Here is a 20,351-nt window from a genome sequence, read left to right as displayed (position 1 = left end):
GATAAAAATATGTGAGATTCATTAATCGTGATTAACTATGGACAATCATGTGATTAATTGCAATTAAATATTTTAATCTATTGACAGCCCTAGTAATCCTACAATAACATGCTTATACCATGGTTATGGGTGGCAAATGGCCTTTAAAGGTGTCAAGATATACATTATTTTGCACAGGTGAGTACTCTCTTTACTTCCTGCAGGTACTGTACCTGACAAAGAGTAGAATACGGTTCCGTTCTCTCCTTCATCGGGGTCTTTGGCTTGCAGCATGCCCAATAAAACCCCAGAGGGACTGACCTTCTGTCACCTATGGGTGGGAAAAAACAAATAGGTTTCACTAAAGACATGAAAGAAATGTCCTGTTCTGCCTGTGTGTGTTCGGTTACTAGGTTTCACCTGTATGATGAGAGTTTTGGCATCCCCGACTGGCTGTGGGGGAAAGTGGGATCATTGTCATTCGTTCATCCAGTCACAGTGATGAAGGCTGCTGCCTTCGTGGCGCTTACGAGGAGTCGGAACCTCCCGTACTTGAACCACACCACCACAGCAGTGGTAGCTGGACCTGTCTGCTCTCTGTCCAGAGTAGTCCTCGTACTGATCTTCACCCTGCGGGAGAGCCCGGCGGAGTGGATGAGAGGGATTTCATGCCGAGAAGCTAGTCCAGAGTACTGGACTAATGATGAGAGATTTAAGTGCCAGCAGGCTTTGATCAACGACACCCAAGTAATAGACACACACAGTTGTGCAGATGTCAGTGTACATGGGCAAACACACAAATACAAGGAATTTCGGAAGGTTGGCAGCTGCTGTAGGAGACTCCATAACTCAGCCAGAAAACTGATCACATATCAGCCTCTCCACCCCACAGACTAACGGGCTCAGCAAGGCAATTAGAGCCCTGCAAGACTCTCAGTGCTACTGTCACCATCATCTGACTAATTTATTAACAGTGGGGGAACGAGGCAATGTAGTCTCTCACTTTTTAGAGATGACTCAGTGAGAGACTAAACAAGTTTTTTTTCACGAATAATTTAAATTTTTCGTATGACACAAATGTGGAAATTGGGGAATCAGGATTGCTTGTCTTTCACATTGATGGAGGATATTGGAGAGTTCTTCGTAGTACTTCCGTTTTGCTCAATCTACGGAAAAAAGATAATGGATGTAATAACTGGCACTGACACGGAGCAAAACCTATTTCACATAATCACATAATCTTTCTCATCAAAAATCAACAAATAATATCAGCAGTGCAGCCCTCTCATTTCTTGTGATAGCTCCCTTGTCAACAGCAGCTTTAAGCATGGCATTGAAGTCAGCCAACTGCTTTTTTTTCATTTAATGCTAAGCATTTCTTTCTTTAACATCTCCAAATACATCTTTACATACATACATCCATTATCTGTAACCGCTTATCCTATTCGCAGGGGGCTGGAGCTCATCCCAGCTGACATTTGGTGAAGGCGGGGTACACCCTGGACAGGTCTCCAGACTATCACGGTGTGACACATAGAGACAGGACGGACCATTCACACTCATAATCACACCTACAGGAACATTTAGAGTCAACAATTAACCTGCATGTCTTTGGACTGTGGAAGGAAGCCGTTAGAACCCGGAGAAACCCACGCTAACACGGGGAGAACCTGCAAACTTTTTTCCATACATACAGTATGTAGTCTTTTTGCCATAATGCACAGATTGTTTTCGTTTCCTAATTTAAGTTAACCTAAGCAATCGCCATTCTAACACCTCCAACCCAAGAGACTGCTGCTGTGATTCATTTAATAATTAGTCCATCACATTTTCAACAACTAGAATGGGCCACTCGGAAAGCGCAGACCTCCGCCAAGGTGCCTGACTTTAAAAACAGATCACAGCTCACCGCTGGCGGTACCTTGAGGTGGTCGGCTTGTATTTAACACGGTGTGTTTCCATGGAAACGTATCGGCGGATGCCTCTCTCATTCAGCAGCCTTGTTATGTCTGTATAACGTTACACTACGTTGTTTCTCATCCGTCACCTACTGCCTTTTTCTTTCTCACGCGTGACGGCCAGCAGCTCCCGCACACACATCCAACACGTATCTCTCTGCTCAAAGAAGGAAGGAGGCGGGGTCATGCGTCATCAACGGCATCATCAGTCACACTGCGCATGTGTTATACCCTGTGGTCTCAATGCTCAGGCTGATCGGAAATTCTTAAAAATCTCGATCCGGATCGCACCAAAATTAATGGATGTTCATTGTGCTACCACCCCACCCCTCCAAAGATTTCATTCAAAATCTGTTGCGAACCTTTGAAGTAATCCTGCTAACAGACAGACAAAAAAAACAAACAAACAAAAAAATAAATGCCGGTGAAAACATAACCTCCCTTGGCCAAGGCCTTTGGCACCTTGGCGGAGGTAATAATAACACTGTTGTGGGAGTTGATCTGGAAGTGGCGATCAGGATGCAGGAAGCGGAAGCCTGAGGCGTCCATTGGGGCCACTGTCTCGGTCTGAGGCCGTCACGTGACCAAAGGCCTGTTCCTGCAGGCAGGTTTTCTCTCACAGCCATGAAGACCCTCTCCTGCGTGAGCCTGAGGAGAGGTTGTCATTCTCATCCGTTCACCGATATCCGCACTGTGGCACTACCCGTCTTCTTCAGGTGCCCGTGACCCTGGTCTGGCCCAGCACTGTTAGAAGATACATGTCCTGACTTCTCTGTCTAGGGACACTCTTCACAAACAGCCAGCCGCTGTCTGCAGCAATGCCCAAACCCTGCAGCATCTCCGTATCGGACGCACGGTGATACGCCCAGGGGGCTGAAGTAACCTGAGCCAGAGGTTTCTTCGTTCAGAGCCCTGACCTGCAAGAAGCGTGTGTTTATCGGAGTCCCTTCTTTTAGCTCCACGCGGTAGGTGAGGGTATCGAACACAGGACCCTGGTCGTTCTCTGCCTGGACGTGAACCACAAGCACGAAGGTGGCGCTAAGCTGGGGGACTCCACTGTCCTTGGCGATCACCTGGAGGTCATAACGGGGAGCACTCTCATAGTTGAGGCTCCCGACCAATCGGATCTCTCCACTGCTGCGCTCTATGCTGAAGGTCCTCTGGATTCCACTTTGAGAAGAGAGGTCGAAGGTGAGTTGTCCATTGACTCCAGAGTCTCTGTCCTCAGCTTGGACCCGATACACCACTGTGCCCATCTCTGTGTGCTCTGGCAGCAGCAGGGACTCCGAGGATGAGGGCAGAAAAACAGGCGGGTTGTCGTTGATGTCTGCGATGGTGATGTGGACACGGGTCTGGCCAAAGGCAGGGGGGTTGCCACTGCGGGCCTGCACCTCCAAATCAAGAGCTGACTGGGCTTCATGATCCAGGGGCAGGCTGGTCCTCAAGGCCCCAGTGTCGGGATCCACCGTGAAGTAGCCTGCAGGGTCCCCAGAGCTGATGGTGTAAGAGATATCTCTAGAGGAGCCTGGGAAAGGAGGAAGATGACAAAAACCAGAGACACGTCACCACGGCCCAGGAGGCTGCGCTAAAAGCACTGAAGTAACAGTATACTCCATAAATGTAATTTTTCAGTTTTCATGACTGTAATAGAGCCCTAAAAACTCAGAAAATGAATATATAAACAAAGTTGTGAAATGGAATTTTTGATTGATGTTATTTCAGAGTTAGGTGTGTATAGTGGCACAGCGCCTATTTGTACAAGTGTTGCAAGGAGCAGAAAAAAAACTCTTTAAAGCATGAGCCAGTGTGACTGATGAATGTATAGTGAACTGTTCAATATGGGCTGTGGGACTCAAACTTGGGTGTTTGTGAGCGAGTGACAAAGAAGAAAGGGCATGTATTTGTAGTCCCTACCTGTCTTACTGCTGGCCTGGACGATGCCTACGACCGTCCCGCGCAAGACGTCCTCTGATACAATAAAGTAGTACTGAGTCTGTTCAAACACAGGCGGCGCCACCAGCCCCGCCACCACGCTAATGTTGACTCTGGCATTGACGTGGGCAACCAGACCACCGCCGTCCTGAGCAGAGATCACCATGGGAATGACAGAGTTGGCCTTTCCGTAGACAGACCGAGACAGGGAGATCACACCTACAATAAAGCAAGGTTCAAACAAGATGTTTTGACATCGCACAACATTATAAACCATGCAAGACAATGATGTGGTGGAAACTGCAGGATGAAATCATTGAACAAAAAATAAAATATGCAGAAAGGAACTGGAACTTGTGCCCACCTGTGTCTTTGTTGAGAGTAAAGTAAGGGGAAGCCCCTCCAGGTACTGTTTTGTATGTAATTTTGCCATTCTCGCCTGAGTCTGGGTCATAGGCGGTCACTCTGACAACAGATGGTCCACAGGGCGCTCTGCGATGCTTGCTCAAACTGACAGCGTAGCTGACTGGGTAGAAGGCGGGTCTGTTATCGTTAATGTCGGCCAGATCGACCATTCACATAGGCTACTGAGCTCAGTCCACCCTGCAGAGGAAACAAAAAGCTCCTTTTGTCTATACCGTCACATACATTAAACTCATGAAACTAGCAAAAAAACACACCTGAAAGCAGGATTTAGGCCACATAATGGTGCAAGTAGACCACATTACGGTGAAAGTCAGTAAAAGTAAAAACCAGCAGTAAACCTCAATGTATAGCAGCGGCCTCTAAAATACTAGTCCCACGCAGGTTTGTGCAGGGGGACTACAGATTGATAGTTTCCCTTCGGGGAGAGAGCAATATGTCATGACCCGTGGAGGGTGAGAGGGGCCCGCCGCCAACCGAACAATCTGTTTCATAGGCTTTTTCATTTGCAGAAAATACAGTGCAGGCTTTTTCATTTGGACCCAGGTGGCAAAAACGAGGGAGGCGGCAGTCCAAACTTGTTAAAATATTACTGCCTTGACAGTGAGGCATTTCTCCACCTGATGCTTTAACACTGGCCGCAGTAATTTTTGTTCATTTTAAGCCTTTTATTTGTTAAGTATTATTTGGCACAAAGTGAACAGGATATACTCTTTTTGAGTAAGCCTGCCACGGAGAGCCATTCACGATTTTGTTTTTTACTTGGCTGCTCAAAATCAAAGTTTTTCCTGCACAGTTGGGCACGTCTCTTTACTCTCCGTCTGTATGAAAAGCCCGGCTGCAGCGTTTATAGGATTACTCTGATGGCTCAACGGATTCATATTAAGCATGATTTCAAAATGCGGTGGCTCACCCCGTCCACTGCAGTAACAGTAAAGTCGAAGCTGGCAGGCCCTTGATCTCTGTCTAGTGCGGCACTAGTGCAGATCTGGCCGTCTTCCCTTGCCAATGGTGAAACTGAGAGGGAAGCCGCGCTGTTAATGCCAGAGCCGAGGGAGTAGGTAATGGAGCCAAAGGAGCAGCCGTTGCATCTGTCGCAGTCACCTACAGAGAAGAAAACATGCTATTGGTTAACATTCCAACATTGAGCATTAAAATTTAAATTTTATTAGTTGGAAGGGAAATATCCTACTGGATAAACTCAGCAGTTTCCATACTCATTAATTATACTACTCTAAAGCCGCCAGCAGATCAAATCTAAATTCTATTAGAGGGATATAAGAGTGATGGCAAATCCACAGAACTGAAACAAGAGCACCATACCAGGTGCCTTTTGAAAGCATCTTTGGACCTGGTCTTGTTGTTTATCTGAGCTGAGCATGAGCCAAGCAGGCCCTTTGGCAGAGAGGGGCTCTGAGGGAATGAAGGAGGGTGGTGGGAAGGAGGATGACTTCTACAGGCTCTGGGAGGGCTGCCAGCTGGGAAAAGTGCCTGCTTCAGGAGTGGCGTCTGTCTGCGAAGGACAGTGACAGGGACGGCTGCGGAAAAATTGGATACCCACACAGTATGCTTCAGTGCGGCGCATTATACCCTAATGTAAAGGCCCACTTTGCCGGTCTGGTTTTAATAATGCCGCACATCTACAGAGGGCTGGAACTGCTGAGCTATAAAACGCAGCTCACAAGCATCAGCCAGGGGACGCCGACTCAATTACTGCAGGATCCTCCCAAGACAGCGCAAGGCAAATAGACCAATCAGACTCGGGCCCCTAGGTAACCAGCAGTATAATTGTTTGCAAGTGTTGGCTCTGGATCAGTTTGCAGAGAGATTACGGTAGGGTTAAACCTCACAAGTTGATTAGAATTCTCCTTCCTTCCATCTTTTATAAATGGATCTTTTTAAGAAAACACTAATTGGAAGAAAAAAAAAGAAGCTCGGTTCATGCTTTGGTGCTCCAACACTCCAGCAGCAGGGAGCCTCCTCTGCATAAGACGGAGTAGTCATCAGGAACATCGCCAAGAAAAATAAGGCAAGCCATGCTATCATATTAAAGCTGATTTTTTTTTTTTTTTAAAGATGCATTGGTATCAGTGTGAATAGATGGAAAATCATTCCATTACAGCGCTGAAGCTTTTGGCTGGCTCCGTCTCTTTCCTGAGCAGATGGCAGACGGGGGACTCAGCAGAGAGCATGCCCCACACTCTTGACTGGTAACTCCTAACAGAGTGTGAGTAGTGTGTAGGAGTGAGGGAGTTGTAAAGCTGGCAGAGAATGCAAGCCAAAGAGAAGAATAATAAACCACATGAGGAAAGGGGAAACCAAGAGCAATACAGAAAGCTACTCCATCTTCTTAACGTGCGGAGGCTGCAAGCTTACTGTAATATTTTATCATTTTTGCAGAGGGACAAGTATTTTATAACAATACCACAGCTTTATATGCTTGTTTCTTTCACAGTTATGTGATGGGTGTCAGATGGAGGGAAAAGTTGAAGGAGCATTCTAGCAATACCTGAAAAAAAAAAACTTTAATAATATGCTACATAACATTTCCAAACAGATCTTGTAGGAAAATATTTTCCCCTCTTGTGAATGACCGTTCGTGGCAGGCATGAATGTACGAGCTATTTGAGGAGACTCCGTTGTTGCTTTCCATTCGAGCCACAACCATCCATAAAACTTTTTTTTTACAAAGTACACCCACATATAGTTCATAAAAAATCCCATGTAAAACCCCACATTTTATATTTATGATACGAAAACTTGAAAAAAGAAGAAAAGAGAAGAAAATGAAAGTTACTTTTGGTGGGTGGGAGTTGGAGCTCTTTTGAACTCTATGAATCTATAATGATACACAGTAAACTTACTGGTCGTGTTCAGGGTCCCCAGTAAGTTTAAAAAGTTTAAGTACAGTGGCCATAGTTGTAGTGCTACAGAGATACTGAGCTTTCTGTTCAGAACAAATTCAGAGGAGACAGGGGATTGATTGATGGTTACGCCATGAAATTAATTTTACATGAGGAGGATCCGGTGCTTTAATAATTAACACTTCTCCCATCGCTCCAGTACTGCACAATGTGATGAGGACATTTGGAGCCATATGTGGTTCAAAAATCTGAGAACAATATGTTCCATGAGTTAAGTGAATGGCTTTTTTTGGAGGGGGTGGAGGGGGTGGATGCACTGTAAGATAATAAACCACACAATCACATTTGCATAAATCCTAACCACTGTAAGTAGAATGCCTGAAGCAATCAGTCTATTTTGGAATCTGCAGAGGCTGCAATTTCAATTGCCCTCTCATTTCGGAGTTAATAGCAGCATATCAGTGTCATCTTGCTGGCACGCACACTTGTCTGTCCAGGAGATTATAATTTGTCAGCCACACATGTGAATTGACATATGCAAATGAAAAATGAGCAGGACAATTAGCCAAACCGTAAGAGATAAGGATAAAACAAAATGTGGCCTCTGGCGTCAGAGATTAGGATAAATCAATAACACAGCATGTAGAAATGTCAACAGATGAAACAAGATTCTCACAAAACCTTGAATAAAGACTTGCTTGGGATGTTGCGTAATGCTGCAGCTCAGCAGCAATGTCACAGCAAGAAGTCATCCATTCATCACTAAATACTTTGACAAACACACTTGTTTAGGCCCTGTCTACACGTATACAGATATTTTTAAAAATAGATATTTTCCTCTATGTTTTGGCCTCTCGTCCACACGCAAAACAAGTTTTTGGGTCCACGGATATTTTCGAAAACAACTTCCAAGGTGCAGATTTTTTAAAACTGTGGTTTACTTTGAATCGGTGTGGACGTGTTAAAATGGAGCGTTTGGGAAAACGATGACTCCCTCCCCTCATTTTGTGCATGCCCATTGTTGCTTTGTGTAATGAGCATGCACCAGAAACAATAGTCAAGATGGGGGACTACCGGCTTTTTACGCTTTGTTAACACTGCTCGAAACTAATTACTACTGTTGCATATGAAAAATGTTCCAGTCACAGGAGGCCAAAGCAGGGAACACAAACATTCAAGACCAAATGGTGATTGAATGATGCTTTTTTTGACGATTGAAGGCGAGGTTTGGAGCACTCAGAAGGACATAAACCTGAACGACCTCCCTTTGGTCATTTATGCATGTAAAGAGACAGTTGATATACAGGAGAGTGATGACAGTCATGCAGTTCAACCAGGAATCCCAGTCCCCCAGCAACAATAACTTATCAAACTGACCGTAATGAAGCCGAAAGAAAGGGAGTGAGAAGGGTGGTTAACTTAACTTGTGATCTCACTTGTGATGACATGTAAATATTACGCCGAGCGTTTGGAGTCGTTTTTGCGTTTGAGTGTGGATGGAGATATTTTGTAAAACGAAAGTCATGTGGACAGAATTTTTTTTTTTTTTTAAACGTTTTTAAAAATATCTTTATACGTGTAGAAAGGGCCTTATTTCCCTTTAAAATGTTCTTTATCTTAAATCCTTTTATAAACAAAGTCTTAATATATACTCACATATGGTGACTACATTATGCTTATCACCTCCTCTACATGTTCATACTGTACATTTTGAGGAAAAGGAAATATGTATAACCAAGAAAGTCATTTAAGATGTGCCAGTCGTAAGCAGGAATTCTCCGCTCTGCAGGGGGGAGAAAAATACCACTCACCACTTTGTCGTATCCATCTTGACATGGATACGAGGGGCCTCTCTTTCTGTTTCCCACTGACTTTTTACTCCTTCAATGTATAGGTATTACGCAAGGTCTCTACTTCTATTGGATTAAAAGTTCAAAAGCAGGAGTAATCTTAGATCATCAGCGGCAGCCAGCAGTATTCTCCCTACACTCTGTGTGTGTGAGTGAGGCATGATGGGAGCGGTCTTATCAGCGGGGGAAAGGCAACGTTTGGCCGAGTCCTTAGTAAAACAAGCTGGGGGAATCCAAAGATAACTGGGGCACTTGTGGTTCTCCCATCAGATTCCAGGAGACTTTCTGACTGACTGACTGTCCAATCAAGAGAACACAGGAGAGAACATGCCTTTGTATGTTTATGTAGAATATGTTCAAATGGAATAATGACCCTGAGGCTTTTGGATGCTCCAACGTGTTCTGGCCATGTCCTCACTCTGTGGTCTGAGAGAGAGCCAGGCCTGGTAACTGAACAAGCCCAGGATTTAGGTGCTTTCTATTTTTAGAGATGAATTTCCCAAAAGACCACTTAGAAGTCTCATACACGATGACCACTGTGGCTTTCTAGATCTTGTTCTTATATTTTTTGTGGATAAGGCAAAAGCATGTTTGTCAGCGTGACCTTACTTACCCAAGCTACTGCTCCTCTATTCATCTTCATTGTGCAGCCATGTAAAAAAAGCTCCACTGTGGAAAGAACCAGTGCAAAAAAAAAAACTGTGAGTAAATGAATGATGTAGAGCCGAAACCATTGAGGCCAACAAGGGGTGAAATGGAGGCGATGTAGTTTTTAATCATGCTCCCCGTATTTTAGAGTGCCCAGTCAAACAAATCTGTCTCACGTAGTCTTTAGTGGAACCAGCCAATCAGGACTGCACCTCTGCCAATCCAAATAGGCCACAAATGACGCAGTGCGCATGTAAATGTTTGCCAACTGGGAAATTATCACACACATCAATCAAACTCTGCATGCACGCGTCCTCTGAGTGGATCTTCGATGCGTAAGCAAAGACACCAACGCGCAAACACTGGGGATAAAGTCATCGCTCATCACAATCTTGTGATGCCTGTCGAGCAAACGAATGAGACTGTTTTCATCCTGCACTCTGATTGCACCAAAATCTTCTTTGTATTCACCAGGAACTCTTTGCAAACAAACTAAGCACATACAAGTATGCAGCAGTGGCTACTGTGAGTCTGGCCCAAACTAAACCCTGCAAATTTGCGGCATAAAGAAATGTTCAGAAAGTACTGGATGACATTTCTAAATCTCTTAGGATCAAATTTTTGACTGAGTCTGCTTTTATCTTATTGGAGAGTGCTGTTACTTAAAGCACCATACTGTATGTGGCACATTGGCCAGTTGGCTGCATGCAACTGTGATGGTTTAAAGAAGTTACAGAGATCAGTGTCAATGTTGAACAAGAACAAGTTTCCATCTTTAGGGATGTAGAATAAAGAGGACTTTATTTAATGAACTGGCGAGACTTATAAAAGGTAAGGAAGCTGAGTAGCTACTCCCCCCACACAAGATTTTAGCTGCCATCTTCAGGATAACAGGTATCTTAAACTCCAGTAATGCAACAATTTGTCAATCTGACTTAATCTGACTCTAACAACAATATCTAGCCCAGTCACAAAAGTGGAATCTTTCCAGCCATCGGCGCCATCAAGTGTAACCGCTGTTTGAGAGCAGTGCAGAGCAGCGGCTGTGAACTAGCCAGTGGGGCACACTCACATGCAAGAACATGCACTTAAAGTGGCAGTAGGCAACAATATTTTGGCATAATTTGGCAAAAATTCCATAATAACCTTTCAGCATATTGTAATTCAAGTGATCTGAGAGAAAACTACACCTCTGCACCTCCTCATGGCTCTGTTTACAGGCTTTAGAAAATCTTGCCCGTGACGGCAGACTTTGACCAATCACAGGGCATTTCAGAGAGAGCGTTCCTATTGGCTGTTCCACAAAAGGAGATGCGCGTTCACGTCTGGTCTCTGCAGATAGTGAAAGCCTCGGTCAATGGCGGAACAACCTACTGGAAAGCTTGCTATTCCAGCATTGGCAGCAACTGCCTACACCTCAAAACAACCCAAAAAAGAAAGACAGACTTTCAAAAAGACAGTCCAAACTGTTGATGTCGTTAGAAGGTAATGTGTAGCTCGCTGCGGTAGCCTCCTCAGATGTAGCGAGCACGTATGAAGCGCGTGCATATGCCCGTTCTCGTGTGGGGGGAGGGGCTTCGGACAGAGAGGGGAGAGCGGAGAGAGGAGAGAGAGGAGAGAGCAGCTCGAGGGGATGCAGGATTTTGCGTTTTCCGGATTTCTACGCACTGCAGCTTTAAAGTATGAATGGCCAGTGTTCTGACAAATAGCGCTATCCACTCAGAATGACCTACCAGTAGCTCATCCTGTCAGACTAGTCTGATGAACCGCTTTAAATGTAGTTAATTAGAGTATCTGTCAGTTAGTAAATATCTATCAGAATGGCCTACTACCTCTTTAAATGTAGGTGAAATTATGGGCGTGTCCTCTGCAATTTTTTTTCAGCCCTGAAATCCACTGCACATGTGCACATCGTGTTGGTAGGTCATTCTGAGCGGTAGCTCTATTTGACAGTACACCGGCCCAACTATTCCAACAAAGCATGGAGAAGCTCGGATTACAACACACACAGAGGGAGAGTGACTTCATTCTCTGCTCAGGTAGACATTACTCCTCTATATCTTTACATAGGAAATAGTTTTTTGATGCTATGTTAATGCTCTGGATATCGTATAGAGCACCTTTAAAGATAATTCTAATGACAGCTTCACACACATGACCAATTTAGCCTGTACTGTGGGGGACTCCCACAAGAGCAATTACATGCAGCGTGTGATAGATTGATGGAGTGACATGGAGATCATTAAAAGACAGTAAAGGCAAAGAGGAAAGTGTAGGCTCAAAGAAATCAAAAGAGTGGGTGAGTTTTTAGAAATGTGGACTGAGAGTTGCTTTGAGCTTTCACAGCTGGTGTGAAGCCGTGCACACACTCCTCTCCCTCTATTGTCCTGGCATCACTTCTGAGGACACAGCAGAGATGAGGAGAGCGAGGCGGAGACTAGCACTCGCTAAAGTAGCAGACAGGCGGGATAGAGACTTTGTTACATGTCCGCCACCACACTAAAGACCCAGACGGAGACCACACCGGCCCGGTGGAAGGAAGATGCCCACACACTGTTGACGAATCTATCAGAAATCTAAACATTTGCCGAACAGACAGTATTGTTTGGATTCCGACCAACCATATGTGAAAGATTTTGGTGGTTACTCATAAAGACAAAAAGTTGAAATCTTCACGGGCATAGTTTCAGACATGTGTAAGGTCTACAAAATGGTGACATTAACTATGGCCTGTGATGTCTGGCGGCTTTGTAGAAGTGTGATAAAAGTAATGATATTTCAAAAGACGTCCTGGCTGAAACAGAATGAAGGCTGTTCAAGAATCATCCCAGCTGTCTTGTTGTGTTATTCAGCTCGTCCGTATGTGTACAGAACAGGCCTACATAATGTGAGAAAGCCAGATACAGTGTTCTTCGTCTTTGGAGGGTGTCTGTGCATTCCTCCAATTTCGGGTAATAGTAGTACTTTAAAGTTTTAAGTAAAAAACCGAGCTTTGCCTGTGTAATGGAGAATGGGCTACTTGCATTGCAAAGTAACAGTCCCACTATCGGCTACATGCTAATTTAACTTTGGAATTTTTTTTTTTTTTCCTAAATGAAAGGTTTTTGCACTAGAGAACAGCCAGGAGTTGATTAAAGCCTATTTTGTGGCAATCTGTCTGATACATTTGAATATTTCTTGTCTACAAATGGAAACGGCTTGATGGTGATGCTGCAGCCTGCAGGAAAGGTCAGGGGGTCATGAAAAACATTAGGTCTCTCTGGGGACCATTAATATCCACAGTGAATTTAATGGGAATCCAGCCAGCACCAGCAGTTTCCGAGACACCGTATCATGTGCCAGTGTTGGAAAAAAGCAAAATATTGACCTGATGGAAGCGTAAGACAAAAGGTCACAGGGGTCATTTGAACACCAAATGTTGGAGGGATGATGGACTGGAACACCAACATGTTTCAACCTCACTGCTTTTAGGGAAAAAATAATTTTGGTTGGGAGAAAATCTTAGTGTGTGGCCTGCCAAATAAATGCTATTCACAGGAAACGCTCAAACACAGCAATTCAAGTGTGACGCCTTTGAATGAAAATTTTAAACCGGCTTTCAATTATGCTTTTGCATAACTTCTGTTGTAAAAGCCTCAGCAACGTTACACTGGCATTGGCACAGCAAAATATCCTTTATAATTACAGACCAAACAGCTATGTAGAGTTGTATTATTAGCAATTCAAATTCACAAAAACCTCCTTCGGTATCCCTGCATGACTTCACATGAACAATCTATTCCAGATTTGTCAAGTACTTTCTCTGTCCAGATGTCCATTAAAATACATCTGCTGTATTGGGGTATCCCCGTGAAACACCATATAACTGTCAAGGTCAGTAACCATCTTAATCACACTGATTTCTCTAAAAATATACAGTTATGTGCCAGTTGCCAAATTATATCATCCAGAACTGTCCTTTCACTGTGGAAATGAGTTCCAACTGTCCTTACAGGGCTAATGATTCAACCAGACTACAACTGTAGATGAACACCAATAAAATCCATTACACATGTGCTGAAGGATAAACATGACAACAGATAATATTTTACAGTAAATTTTCCAGAATGATGTGGTCTTGACATAATTCGGTTGCCCAGTCTGAGTAACTTTTGGCCGCCTTTGGAAACTTTTTTTGACCAGTCTGCAGCAACATTTTGCCATGCTTATGGCCCCAGCGGGTCCTTCTGTCCTAGATTCTTAGAGTGGGATTGTCTCAGCTCAGGACATAAAAGAAACTACTTTCTGACATGAGACAAAAAAGTATTGATTTCTAAACCAACAATGACTCCACGAACTGCAGCTTTTCATCTTCCTCTGTAGTGCACTGACATAAATGTGGAGGACCTGGGTTGAGGGCAGCAGGTTAGTACGGTGTAAGGTCCTTATATCTGGCAGAGGAACAGAGGGGAGGTAATATAGCAGACAGGGATATAATCACACTCTAGTGCTATAGAGTTCAGACACAGGACAGGATAAGGTTTCTGTCTCTTTCCTTTCCTCTCACACATCACTCGCAAGAACTACTACACTGCTGAAAAAAAAAGGAAGTCAAAATATCATGACAGAGTTTCTGTGTGTGAAGCGGGTAGAAGGTCAGCGGGTTGATGAATTAAATGTGATATAACATGCAATTTAAGAACATCAAGCCAGAATGCTAACAATTGTTTAAAGATGATTTTGGAGGGCCCACTTCCATAAAACAAGGCTTCTTTAGTAAATTGGCTATTCTTAGTTCTCACTCACCAAATTTGATTAATTTGTTTACCTTTGAGAATTACTCTTCTCTTCTTTTAGGATTATAAATGCCACGGTGTTATAGGATTAAGAGTTTGGCAAGAAATCCTCCTCTCAATCTTCATTCTGTTGATAAGAATAGGACACTGTCTAGGAGAGCTGTGCTGTGCTTACATAAGTAAGTGCTGTGTCACCATGATATGCTGGTACATCTCTATTGTTTTTGCCAGAAATCCACACTAAAGGTAAACGCCTGTAAAAAATAACTTATTTAAGACAAGAAATACATCAATGCCACTGCTCTGGAACAAATGCACATCTATTGACTGATAATGTCAATAATGAAAGTTTCCAAAACAAGACTGAGTGGTGTTTCAAAACTCAATCCCTGTTCAAGTAGCAGCTTTCACTATCATAAATTTGCCCAATTGAACCTCCAGTAAACAAGCAGCCTGTCAGTGGGTCTATATGTAGTGTAAATAAAGACAGAATCTAACAACATAAGAAATGTATTCAGAATAAAAAATATCTCCTCATTTCTAAGTAGAGTTCAGACTTGCCTCGAGACGTTTCTGAACCTGTCGCGGTTCACCGCACAGTCTCGCAATACTTAAAATATATGCAGGCACTCTTTGTAGTTTGCAATTTAAGAGTTGTGACAAACTTCAGTTGTTGGAAGTTAGGTGGCCTGCCTTTTTTTTTTTTTTTTTTTTTTTACTTTCATTAGACTTTCTTCTAAAAACTGCAGCATCTGTCTTTCATCTAGACCTTACATCTGGAGGTGATTAAGCATCAAACCATTTAAGGAGAAAAGGGTTCCAGAAAAGCCAAAATGAGCAGAGGAGAGCTATTGTGCAGAAAAAAAGGTAGTGGAAGCTGCATTCAAGACCAGACATGCAATACTACTTTTTGAGCTATCAAATTATTAATTAAGTACAAATGATTGCAATAATGATGACAAAAGCCCAACTGAGGGCAGTAGGGAGGTAGAGTAGTACAATGTATTCTGATACGGTTCGTATGATATCTTATGGAAAAGTCTTTCCTCCTTTTTCATTCATTTTCCAATGAATGTCCAGCAACACGTGTCAATTTCCGCTCGTTACAAGCATGCAATCTTTAGTTTAGGCAACAAAAGTACTTAGTTAGGATTAGGAAAGATTTACTTGGTTACGATTAGGCAACCAAACGACTTATTTAGGTTTAGGAAAAGATCGTGGTTTGGCTTAAAATAACTCTGGAAGTGGCATTACTTAAAGGGACTGTTTGTAAGAATCAGAAATGCTTGTTAACAGCGACACCTGTGGCCGTTAAGTCAACGAAAGTCAGCGTCGGGCTCGCACTTGCTCGCTCTAAATAGACATGAACGAGCATCGCTCAAAACAGTGAGGCGACACACCATAGCTTAAACCACAATATCACTCTATATTTCACCTGCTTGGCAGTAATGTTAGCTGATGAACAAAGGTCTCTCTATGAATCAATGCTGATCTTAGTGTTGGCTTTTCCTGCTTCAGCCTCCGGGGCTTTGCGGTTTTGGTGCTTCCGTGTAGTTTGTGTTGGAGTCTTGTCTGAACAGCGTAGCCACACATGCGAGCGCGCACATGCGAGCGCGCATGGGACACCGACCCGGGTGATTTATCCGTGTAAGAAGTTACAAACAGTCCCTTTAAGTATGTAAGTTACGTGACAAATAAATCAACATTGACTTCTGGTTTCACACGGGACACAAACGCTGGTCTCCTGGGCGAAAGTCCAGGATTTTTAGACCCACTCGTCCACCCCGACCTCCTGCCTATGAGACGTTCGCCGGTCTTCCTCGTTCACGATTACATGAATTACACACAAATTGATATTGTGGGATATACACAAATTATAGTGCATTACTTTTCGTAGGAATAGCTACGAACGGTGTATGAGAACAGCCTGAGTAGAAACGCAGTACCTGCTCTATAAAAGGACTTTGTGCATGGTACTACTGTGTATCTACAGGCAGCTCCTGCAGGTCATCAAGAAGGAATGTGACTTTAACACCTTGAAAACAACTTTAAGGTGTTTTTAAAAGCCCTCTGGTGTGTACTAACCAGTCAATATTAGATTTGAGCCATGAACCCAACTGGTAAACTGGGAGAATTTGATTTGTAGCTCTTATTGAAAATGCCCTGAAGGACGAAATTTAAAAAAAAAAAATGTTTAATTTAATTTTGAAAAGCTCATGGGTGGAAAGGTTAACAGGGTGTCCTGAAAAAGGCCTGCATACCAGACATGTTGCTGACCTTGGTGTGGACTCACAGCTGGGGACGACTTTGCTATAATGTGCAGCATTTACCAACCCTGATAAACTCTTCACACACAATATCAGGGATAATTCTCACCGAAGGTTTTACTCTGGCTAGAAAAATAAATATGACCAAAACTCCACTGGAAGTGTGAGCGTACTGGTGTGTGTGGCGTTAACCCTCGGCCACCTGGAACGACAGAAGCGGCTCAGTAACCCATCTGAGAGGCTCCTGCTTAAAACATTAGCCTGTTTATTTTCCAAAGGTCAAATGGGATAAACAAACCTGCCACTATTTTCTTAAGCATGCTGACCACTAATTATCCAATGGAAAGAAAATAAAGAGATAATTGATAGTTTGAGTTGATTGAAGAATGAGTAATCATTTTGAATGACAATCTCATAACAAGATGTGGAGGTTAGAGGATTTAAAACAAAGCCTGCCTTTAACCTCAGTGTAATATTTCTAATGATGCAAAATTGTTTGCCATTAGTTGCCTTGCAGATGTAGAATTGTAGGTGAATTGGAAACACTTAACTTCATTTCAGCATTTTCAAATCTGACATGACACGACATGATGATTGACTCTCACTTCATTCTAAATCAGTACACACTGTGGAGGGTCACAGCAGCACACATCTGAAGTAACCTCCAATAAATCCAGACCACCACAAAAGCCACCATTAAAGCTTGTTAAAAGCCTCTGAGACCAGCCCAACTTCCAGTGTGGGAGGTTAACTGATGCTAGAAGCTCGCTGGGCAGATCCACTCTCACGAGACATCTACCAGGGGAGGTGACCTCGCATCAGAAACCCATGGAGCCGGGCCTGTCGGGCTCTAGCTTGGCTCTGTTTCAGCTAGTCATCCCTTTCACAGCCAACCAATAGCTGCGCTGAGCTCTGGTCTGCTGAGGCAGGCCAGGCGTGGATCCTGGGGTCTGGGTAGGTGGGAGGGGAGCTGATACGAAACATGCACAGCGTGTGGGGGTGCAGGAGCACTGATGTGGGCTAGGCTAATGCTACAGCTGCCTGCAGTGGGTGGGGGAATGCCCACTGAGCGTGGCATGCACAAACACAGCGCAGATGCAGATTGGACCCCGATTCCCAGAGATCCACGAGCCTGTTTGATGAGGTGGACGGAGAGATTCACCGCTGGAGTTTGTCCTCTCCTCTCTGTGTGAGCCAGATTGACAGTACATGCTGCTACGTTCCTGTGATCAAACTGTCTTTCAGTAAATTCGTGATCACAGCTGGCTAGAAAGAACGCTGCATTCATCAATACAGAACTAGTAGAGTCAGATCTGCAGGAACACTCTAGGAAACTCTTCATTTTGATTCCAATAGGGACAATCAAAGCAAGTACCATGCAACCACATGCTAATTATATCATACAGTGGTCAACTCAAAGCAGCGCAGATAATCACTAATAATGAATAACACACTGAAGACATCAGATTTAATTAGTATTGTCTGCGTTGATGGTTTTGCTGATCATGACGCAGATCTTTCTTTTCTGCTTTGATATTCTTTCAATGAGGATTTCAATTTGCATGAAGAACTCTCCTCTGCACACAGGATCACATACAGATGCTGACTATGCGACACATATGGATGTTGATACAAACATGTAGACACAAGCAGTATTCACTTTTGTGTGCATTTACAGTATTGCTCCAGAGGCACAGCTGAGATCAGCAGTTAGAATAAGACTGGGATGGATTGGTAAAGTGTTGCAGTGCAGCAGAGGGAGCCAGATCAGTGGCGTGGCAGGGACTCGAGACTGCAGCTCTTACTACACAAGACCAGTAGGGCCCTCATGAAACACCAACACTTCACCTCTCAACTGCCTTCATCTTTCAAAAGGAATGGGAATGGGAAAAGCATTGCGCAAGAGGCAGCTTCCAGAACACACTGACATTTTTAGGTGGTTGATTTTATAGTAGACATTTAGAAGTCACTCTGAATGAAGGACATGTTTATTGACAGTCGTAATGCCATTGCAATTTAATTTCAGCTGACTGGAAAACAGTAATTAAAACAGACAGTTTGGAAAGCACAGACGGCATTGTGTCACTGTGCGTAGTTGCTTATGCTGAGTGTCTAGACCTGTCGAGTCTCATAGGAGGACCACACAAATAAACTCCTAACGGGAAGATGTTCTATATTTGCAGCAAGCCAAGCATGAGGAATTTTCAACAAACAATAAAGGTTTCGAAATTGAGTTTTTTTGTGTTTATAACTCGTCATTTGTCTTTTAGAAATTGCATTTTAGATTCAACATGTCTTTCATGGGTGCAGTGATAGTATTACACAGAAAAGGTTGGTACTTGAAACAGCTTGACAGAGCCACTTACTTCAGTGTACAAATGTAAATAAATCAATAGATCACCAGCACAGTGCTTACATGTTCTGTAAATGCATTACACTATGTGACCGGTCACATCGTTACTCAGTTTTCTCACCCCAGGCAGTGGCTGCTCCCCATAATGATGAAGCTGACAGACTTTCCTGCCGTGATGTGGCTTGGAGACAATTTAACTGGACCATAATTTTGCTGCCATGTGGCACCAGCATTTCATTTAATGTGAAGAAATCAGTCAACCTATCAGCCGTTCTCCTAGGAGACTCAAAGCTTCATTGTAGCCCTGTTGAAGGCTTGATCTTGTTTTTGCAGTGAAATATAAGCTATTTATTTACACATTTGAAGGGTTAATAGCATGTTTAAAGAATATACATTTTCAGTTGCTTTGTTAAAAGACACAACATCCCAACCAGTTTATTTATCATTTCAGTTGACTGTCCCGAAGTCCAAATCCAATGAAACAAGTCTGATGTTACTAATGCCAAGTATATTTTTAGGTTTGAAGATATTGCATGTCCTAAAGAGTTTTCTGATGGACTGTCACACAGGGAAGGGGTCAGGTGGACGGGTGGGTCAAAAAAACACTGGGCTTTTGCCCAGGAGATCGGTGTCACCCCGTGTGACATTGATTTATTTGTCACGCAACTTCTGTACTTAAGTAACCCACTTCCGGGGTTGTATTAATCCAAACCAGGATCTTTGCCTAAACCTAATTAAGTAGTTTTCTTACTTAAACCTAAACAAGCCGATTTTTCCCTAAGCCTAACTAAGTTGTTTTGTTGTCTAAACTCTACTCTACTCTACTAAGTTGTTTCCTGTGAAGACGGAAGTTTACTTTGAAAGGACTGGAGTGGAAATTGACACGTGCGTCACATGTTTCTGGACATTTTTAGGAAAACACATGAAAAATTAGGAATAACTTTTCTTAAGATATCATATGAACCGTTGTATGATACGTTGCTGCACTTTACTCTTGTAGTAATGTAATCCAATCTGAGAGAAGAGAACTGAACTGACTCTCACTCTAATGTCGCTCTTGAGGTGAGGAAGAGGAGAGGGGGGGGAGTCAGGGCAACGGGGTCACGAAGGCCTACTGGAACCATACACATAAACACACCCTGTCACTGACTGATAAACATTGCAAACAAATGAAGACTGCCCAGGCAGGGTTCTGGCGTGCACGCGGTTTCTCCAGTAAAGTCTGTTTAACTGTAAGCCCAGTCCTGAAGGAGGTCCTCCCCGGTTCAGACGTGGGTTGGACACAGAACACGCTCTGGCAAC

At 43.5% G+C, this 20,351-nt stretch overlaps 1 protein-coding gene across 1 annotated transcript in view; it reads right to left on the bottom strand.

Moving 5' to 3' along the window:
• Nucleotides 1-20,351, bottom strand: part of LOC119491507 (protocadherin-16-like) — a 90,957-nt gene that overhangs the window by 17,504 nt on the left and 53,102 nt on the right. Inside the window, 13 exon segments of the mRNA XM_037775646.1 lie at nucleotides 213-306; nucleotides 400-432; nucleotides 532-609; nucleotides 2,400-2,474; nucleotides 2,476-2,526; nucleotides 2,528-2,671; nucleotides 2,674-2,802; nucleotides 2,804-3,462; nucleotides 3,852-4,088; nucleotides 4,234-4,441; nucleotides 4,443-4,472; nucleotides 5,206-5,372; nucleotides 5,375-5,396. Coding sequence (XP_037631574.1) covers nucleotides 213-306; nucleotides 400-432; nucleotides 532-609; nucleotides 2,400-2,474; nucleotides 2,476-2,526; nucleotides 2,528-2,671; nucleotides 2,674-2,802; nucleotides 2,804-3,462; nucleotides 3,852-4,088; nucleotides 4,234-4,441; nucleotides 4,443-4,472; nucleotides 5,206-5,372; nucleotides 5,375-5,396 — 1,927 coding nt within the window.

The sequence above is a fragment of the Sebastes umbrosus genome, chromosome 7 (assembly GCF_015220745.1).
Source record: "Sebastes umbrosus isolate fSebUmb1 chromosome 7, fSebUmb1.pri, whole genome shotgun sequence".
Lineage (NCBI taxonomy): Eukaryota > Metazoa > Chordata > Actinopteri > Perciformes > Sebastidae > Sebastes > Sebastes umbrosus.
Note: the sequence above shows the minus strand (reverse complement) of the source record. Positions and strands in the feature narration are given on the sequence as shown.